General features: G+C 37.6%; 2 protein-coding genes across 3 annotated transcripts in view; one reads left to right on the top strand and one right to left on the bottom strand.

The window, feature by feature from the left end:
- The window catches only part of LOC106091357 (uncharacterized), a 134,841-nt gene that overhangs the window by 41,974 nt on the left and 84,839 nt on the right, over positions 1-8,028 (bottom strand). The gene's annotated exons all lie outside the window — the stretch shown is intronic.
- Positions 582-5,559, top strand: LOC106091365 (alpha-tocopherol transfer protein). 2 transcript variants are annotated; one of them, XM_013257860.2, is made up of 6 exons: positions 582-788; positions 1,120-1,279; positions 1,343-1,424; positions 4,750-5,055; positions 5,220-5,356; positions 5,412-5,559. In XM_013257860.2, exons 1-6 carry the CDS (start codon positions 698-700, stop codon positions 5,452-5,454), a joined length of 819 nt encoding a protein of 272 aa, XP_013113314.2. In that variant the 5' UTR covers positions 582-697; the 3' UTR covers positions 5,455-5,559. The 2 variants fall into 2 exon arrangements, with proteins under 2 accessions (XP_013113314.2, XP_013113313.2); XM_013257859.2 differs by having other exon boundaries at positions 1,325-1,424.

Genomic DNA, 8,028 nt, shown 5'->3' with positions numbered 1-8,028 from the left:
TCTGACAGAAGACATATGACAATTCACATGGATAACAAAACAGACAGCACATATATGTCGTCTGATAGTACCTTAAGTTGAAAAAACTGATATTCACAAAAACAAATCAGGCAAGGGATTGCCAAAGTAATCTGGATGTTCAGATACAGAGAGAATTTAAAAAAAAAGTCTCCTCCAATGGTTTGCGGCAAAAGCTAAAGGATACGGTTATATCCTAATCTTGTACTCATATTGACTTTGTGAACCGTCCACCCAACCACAACGCCATACAAAATGAATCATCGAAACGCTGCAGTGCATAAGCAGAGCAAAAGTCGTATGAGCTTCGCCTTTTCTAGGGTAGGATTCAAAATTAAATTCGTAATAAGCAAACCCCTCGGAAAATAAGGATTTCCCAAGGAATGGTACAAAACTTTCCCTAAAATTTAATCGGAGGTGTTACAAGTGCATAAACCAAGTTATTACACTTCTGTCATTGGGTAGAAAAATATTTACATGCTTTGTTTACACAAACAATAATCAAAACAATACAAAAATTATCATTAATCACTCAGATTAATCTTTTCAGTCGGACCATAGAACGTCAGCGATTAGCAGCCTATCGCATTGCATTTTAGAAACAACCATCTAGACTTGAGTTTAGTCATTTCTGAATCAAACATTTCTTTTGTTACAATTAAATAAAAAAAAAATTAATATGAATATCTACGGTGATACAGAACAAGAAAAAATCATTGATGATCTACAAAAGTGGTTTGAAGAAAATAAAAAATTACCCAACAAAATTGGTAGGGAGATAAAAAAAAATTTTAGAAAAAAAATTAAATTGTAGAAAAATCTTAACAAAGAGAGCATTAGCATTTGGTTGTAAGGTAGACGGAAAATTAATAAAAAAATAATAACAAAATCCGTACAGCCCGTGAAATTTGTTGAACTTGAGGCATACAAGATACAATGCAATGATTCCTACTGTCCCCAACTACTACATAAATCAGTAAAACATTGAAAATACCACAATGACTGAAGAACTAACTGCAACATTTATATTGCCAAGATTATATATCTCAAGTTTCAGATGAGAAAGGCTTGTTAGCCCTGTTTACAAAATTTTTTTTGCAGATCGCATTTACTTAACACGTTTCTATCTACGTACTTCGAAAAATATTGAAGCCACCAAAAAACTTTTGGAAGATAATTTCGCTTTGCGCAGCAAATATCCTAATATATTTTTCAATCGTGATCCAGAGTCACAAGAAACTCGCAATACAGCAGATTTAGCGTAAGTAGGCAATGTTTAATGAGAACATAATATGAAGACTTATAGTTCAGATTCTGCTTTCAGATATATAGTGCCATTACCTGGACAAACGCCAGAAAAGGAGCGTGTAACACTTTTCAAATTGAAGAATACAGATCCGGAAAAGGTAATTTCAGTGACAGTCTGTCTGACAAGAAACATCTTAGCCATTTCAAACTTTCTCTAAGTGAAATGATTTTCGCTACACATTGCAGACATCGGGTAAACTACTAGATATGCAACATCCAAGTTTTGCAGAATACACCCTAACGTCTACCTTGTCTTTTAGTCTGGATACATCCCTATAGCAGCATACGTACATTTTATTCCCAGAGATGTTGTAGTTCCAATCGCATCTATCATGTCTATAGTGTTAGAGTGTTTTTTTTTGTGAAATAGAGACTCAGAATACAACAACAGTGCAGCGCATGATAAAAATGGAAGCTCGTTTATCCTCACAGCAGTCGTCGCAGCACTTTACATAGCCACAATCTACAGATTTAAGCGAAGCATTAAATTCAGTGTCTCGACGGTGTCGTTCTCAACACGGTTTGACGCAAAAATAAACCATCCGTTGGATGATTAGTATTAAATAGTAGGTAGATTTTTAAGCGCCGTCCACCAGTTCTCAACACCATATCTATTATATAACAAGTTCCGCCTGGCCGAATCTTATATACCCTCCACCATGGATCGCATTTGTTTCTTTGTGCGGTATCTCTTTTTAGGCAAACAAAGAATAATGGATAAGAATTGTAATGCTTTTGGGGCTATATCAAGTTATAATCCGATTCGGACCATAAATGAATTGAATTTTGAAGACCATAGTAGAAGTAATTCGATACGATAATATTTCAGTCCATTCGGATAAGAGTTTCTCAAGAAGCATAATCGGCAGATCGGTTTATGTGGCAGCTGTATCAGACTATAGATTGATTCAGACCATATTGGGCACATATGTTGAAGGTAATGAGAGAAGCCGTTGTACAAAATTTCAGCCAAATTGGATGAAAATAACGCCCTCTAGTGGCTCAAGAAGTCAAGATCCCAGATCGGTTTATATAGCAGCTATATCAGGCTATTTACCAATTTGAACCACACATAGCACAGTTGTTGGCAGTCATAACAAAACACTTCATGCACAATTTCAGCCAAGTCGGATGAGAACTGCGCCCTCTAGTGGCTCAAGAAGTCAAGATCCCAGATCGGTTTATATAGCAGGTATATCAGGCTATTTACCAATTTGAACCACACTTAGCACAGTTGTTGGAAGTCGGATGAGAATTGCGCCCTCTAGTGGCAAAGAAGTCAAGATTCAAAATCTATTTATATGGCAGCTATATCAGGTTATAGACCGATTGGAACCATACTTAGCACAGTTGTTGGGAGTCATAACAAAACACTTCATGCAAAAATTTCAGAGAATTGCGCCCTCTAGTAGCTCAAAAAATCAAGATCCAAGATCAGTTTATAGACCGATTTGAACTATACTTAGCACAGTTCTTGGAAGCACAGTTCTTGGAATAACAAAACACTTCGTGCAGAATTTCAGCCAATTCGGATAAGATTTGCGCCCTCTAGTGGCTCAAGAAGTCAAGACCCAAGATCAGTTTATATGACAGCTATACCAAAACATGGACCGATCTGGCCCATTTACAATCCCAATCGACCTACACTGATAAGAAGTATTTGAGCAAAATTTCAAGCGCCTAGCTTTACACCTTCGAAAGTAAGCGTGCTTTCGACAGACGGACGGACATGGCTAGATCGACATAGACGAATATTTCTAGGTGTTACAAACCGAATGACGAATGTAGCCACCATAGCTGAAAAGTTTTCTGATGTTCACGTCGGGATTTGATTCCAAGCGTTCGGCGCCACCGTCCGACATGCTAACCTCTGCACCACGATGGCCTCTGATAGGCATGCGAAGATAAAATAGGTTCTGCCTTGTCCTTAAGTCTCGAACTAGGTATCTTCGTCAAAAGAACAGGGCGTCTATCGGCTAGTAGAGCCTGACGCAGCCGCTCCACCAGTCGAGGTCTCAGTAGTAAACAACATGCATGACATGGAGTGCATTTTAAGCCTTTTCCCGGGCTCTAGATCTGCCGCCCCACTGGAAACAGACGCAGATCATCAGCCGCCTAATGGGTAAAACTATCGTATCCTTGAATAACTTAAAAATTTTTTCGAAAATAACAAAATGTCCGCTCCACTCTACGGTTCGAACAAGAATTAACACATTAACTTTGTCTAAGGGAAGAACACTGCCGAGTAAAGCCAGTGCTCTATTACAAACGAGCCTCTGGCACGAATAGAGGGCCCCAGTTCAACTTACTATCCAGAATCATTCCAATAAACTTTGCCGACATCAAACGCCTCAACACTGTCGTTTGTAGTCTCAGCAGTCCGAATTTCTTCATGGCATTCACTGTAATCCTGAAAGCGGCATAAAGCACCCTAGACAGGGCATACAGGAAGATCCCTGCAGGAATAATTAGGTTATCAGCGTAAGCGCACACCCTGGCTCTTACACCTCGAGTCTCCACAAAATTCCATCGATCACAAAATTAACAACAGTGGCGAAATAACTCCAACCTGTAACCTTCTTCACTATTATGGTGACGCCTATAATCCCCATCCAAAAGCATATTCATTATCCGGAAACATTCTCTACACCGCATTCCTTAACGCCTCCTCTTCGGTGATCGAAATCATATTATTAAAGGCATCTTTAATGTCCAGAAACGCCAAATTGCAAATTTTTTTGCCCATGAACATTCCACTAAGGAACAGGGGTAAACTTCTCACATATCAATAAGTGCAGTCCGATTCAAGTTTAAGCTCAATGATAAGGGGCCTCCTTTTTATAGCGGAGTCCGAACAGCGTACCGCAGTGCGACACCTCTTTGGAGAGAAGTTTATATGGCATAGTACCTCACAAATTTTGCCAGCATTAGGAAGGGAAAACCACCGCTGAAAATTTTTTCTGATGGTCTCGCCAAGATTTGAACCCAGGCGTTCAGCGTCATAGGCGGACATTCTAACCTCTGCGTTACGGTGGTCCAGAAACGCCGTCAACCCTAAATCTTAAAACGCCCAACAGTTTCTGAATCAATAAAGAATACTCCCTTCAGGACTTCCATAAATCCTTTTTATAGACGTTCTATAACCGCAATGAAAGTTTTCAATTCTCGCTTTTCTAACATCTATTCGATGTATCCTGATATTCTTATTCCACCATATTTGATCCTTCTTCTTTTTCGGTTCCATGATTTGTACCAAGTCATCAATATGTTCTAAACTCGAGCTCTCTGCCGGAGTATAACGATCACTTCTTTCAAGGAACGCATTGAACTTTTCCCACTTCTTTCTTCCTGGGTTTCCAAATGGCTCACTATCCTGGTGCTTTAACGCTTAAATATGCTCATAATTGTCTTTCTTTTTTCCAGCTACATTTTGTGGACGATGTCAAAACCCTTATAATGATCTACGATTACTGCCTATCCATGCCAGATCTGGAAATACAAGACATTCCCTACATCACTGAGGGTCCCATACAAATAATCGATATGCAAGGCATCTCAATGGGTCATGTGACACGAACGTCACCTAAAATTTTAACAGTACTGCTGCAATATTTGCAAAATTTTTGTCCTGGCACAATAAAGGGCATACATCTGATCAATTGTCCGATGTATGTAAATATGATGTTTACGGTGGCCAAACCATTTTTGAAAAAGCAAATAATCGATGTGGTAAGTGGGAGTAGGAGTAACAGTCAGACCCTGATCCGTTACACAAATCGGTTTACCCAAGCAAATTAAACTGTACCTTCTAGCGTTACCGGCTTATCGAGTTTGGCTGTAATATTTACATAAAAAAGACTTTTAAACAGTTTTTTCACCTTTCCTCCCTACAGATTCACTTTCACAATGATGGTTTGGGTACCTTGTGTGCTTATGTCCCCTTGGAATTGCTGCCTTTGGAATATGGTGGCAAGGCTGGTAGGCTAACCAAAATTGCTGATGACATCTTAAGTGGTATACAAGCCAAAAGGTAGGCATACAAAATATTGAAATGGAAAAACTATTTTGAAAAGTATTACTTTCAGGGATTATATAATGGACCCAAACTATTGGACAATAATGGAGTAATAAAAATATTTAATTTTCAAGTAAAGATGCCACATTAGAATCTTACCATGGGAAGTGTTATTGAACAATAAAATAATTTTGGTCTAAAGATCAAAATTAAAACAAGTTCCCTACCAATGTTTTTTAATCTCAAAGTGTTATCCAACATAAATATTTTAAAGAAGACAGACTGCCGACTTGTTATTTATATACCGTGGCATATATAAAAGCTTCAAGCTATTGTATGACCTTGCAGTGTCTAACTAAATTACTACACAAAGTTTCAATTTCATATAGAACTTCTATCTTAAGTCTTAAGCTTTCTAGATTAGCCAAAAAAGTTAATATTTCTTTCCTCATATCAAATATCGCTTAACAGATTAACAATAGTTGAGTTCTGAATGAAAAGTAAATAAAATGGTAGCACGTAACAGCGTAACGAATTAAAGTCACCTTACATTAGTGATTACTTTAAGTTTCCTTAAGAAATATTTTTTAAAAATTCTTGTAGAGGTCTGCCAATCATTCAATATTTGAAACAAATATTTAGGTTGAAACAATTATGTAAAGTACGGCCAGTTTGAATTTTATATATCCTACACTATGAGCCATGTTCTGTTCCTCAAATTCTTCATGTACTTTTTCCTATATGAACTCATTTAGGCCATATTTGTAGAGAACTAAAAGCGGGTATCTTGCGGAGCTTGATTCTCGTTAGACTTTGGTCTGTCGCTTCTGTTTAAAAAGACTAAAGTCGGACGAAGCCGACCTTTTGATACCCTACACCACATTGGTTATGCAGGTTAATTCGCCGAAACTCTTCTCTAAGGGTTGGTCAACAAATGACCAAATTATTGCAATATTCGTCAAAATTGAACGAAAATATATATGAGAACTATATCTACATCTTAATAGATTTTAACCAAAATCGGCATACATAGTTAAAATCCTAGAAAAATGGCTCCAAAAGTGAAAATGGGTTGATACATATGTATGGGGGCTATATCTGAATATGAACCGATTTTTATGAAATTCAGCAGAAGTCGTGAGTCATAAGGGAATCCTTTGTCCTTCATGTGAAATCCTTTCATGTGAATCGGCTAATAAATGACCACGTTATTGCAATATTAGTACTAATCGGATGTATATATATTCGAGAGCTAGATCCAAATCTGAACAGATTTCGATCAAAATACGCACTTTGTGTGGTAGTCGTAGAAGAAAGCGTAGTACAAAGTTTTGAGAGGGTCGGTTGATACAAGCTCTTGCAAAGGCTCTAGAAGTTGGAATCGGACGATAGATATATATATGGGAGTTAAATCTGTATCTGAACCGATTTCCATCAAATTCACCAGTAATGTCAAGACTCATAAGAGACTCCGTTGTGACAAATTACATGAGAATTGGGTGACCATTGAGTCCAAATCGGACATATGTTCGTCCTATATGGGAGCTATATTCAAATCTGAATCTATTTTTTCCAATTTCAATAGACTTCATCTCTAGGTCATACAAGATGCCCGTTCTAAATTCGAAGGCGATCGGAAGAAAATTGAGAACTGTAATTTGTACACAAATTAATATGGAAAGACAGGCGGATATATCTATTTTGAGTCGATCGGTATACCTATCAATGGGTCTAGCTCTCTTCCTTCTGGGCGTTACAAACAAATTCACTAAGTTATAATACCCTGTACCACATTAGTGGTGTAGAGTATAACAAGGAAAAGCGTTCTAAGTTCGGACGGCCAGATCTTATATATCCTTTCCCATTGATCTCTTTTGTCAAGTTCTTTGCCAGGTATCTCTTTATAAACCAACTAAAGATAATGTAGGCATTGCTATGCTATTGTAGCTAAATCAGGTTATAGACCGATTCGGGACATACTTGGTTTGAATGTTGAAGGGCATATTAGAAGTTATTGTGCAAAATTTCAACCAAATCGGGTAAGAACTTAAGAAGTAAAATCCGGAGTTTGGTTTATTTGGGGGCAATTTCAGGTTATGAACCGATTCAAATATAGAAGTCGTGATGCAAAATTTCAGCGAATTCAGACAAGAACTGCGAACTCTAAGGCCTCAAGAACTACAATCGGGAAATGGGTTGATATTAGAGTATATCATGTTTAAGACCGATTCAGGTCATATGTATGTCCGATCTGAATCGTAGAAGCCACTGTGTAAAATTTCAGTAAAATTGGCTAAGTATTTCGCCCTTTAGAGGCTAAAGCAGTCAAGATCCGAGATCCGTTTATATGGGAGCTATATCAAACATGGACCTATGTGGCCCATTTACAAAAGACCTACTGTAATAACTTTACTTCTTCGACAAATGGCGTACTTTCTACGGACAGACGGACGGATATATGGCCATTGTTAAGTCGACTTAAAATGGCATGACGATGTGTTACAAACGGTGGAATGGATTTTTATTCAAAAAATGTCTTACGGCTCCTGAGTGGAAGCTATAATTAGCGAACTGCTACAATATTTTATAGGATCATTCTTTTGGAGCTCCATATTTACTGTTTTCTTTTTTAATTCAGCAAACGTAATGTCAAATTTAAAAACCGATCAGAGGTAATAGTTCTTATA

The sequence above is a fragment of the Stomoxys calcitrans genome, chromosome 4, assembly GCF_963082655.1.
Source record: "Stomoxys calcitrans chromosome 4, idStoCalc2.1, whole genome shotgun sequence".
NCBI lineage: Eukaryota > Metazoa > Arthropoda > Insecta > Diptera > Muscidae > Stomoxys > Stomoxys calcitrans.
The sequence above is the reverse complement of the archived record's forward strand: the minus strand, read 5'-3'. Positions and strand labels throughout refer to the sequence as shown.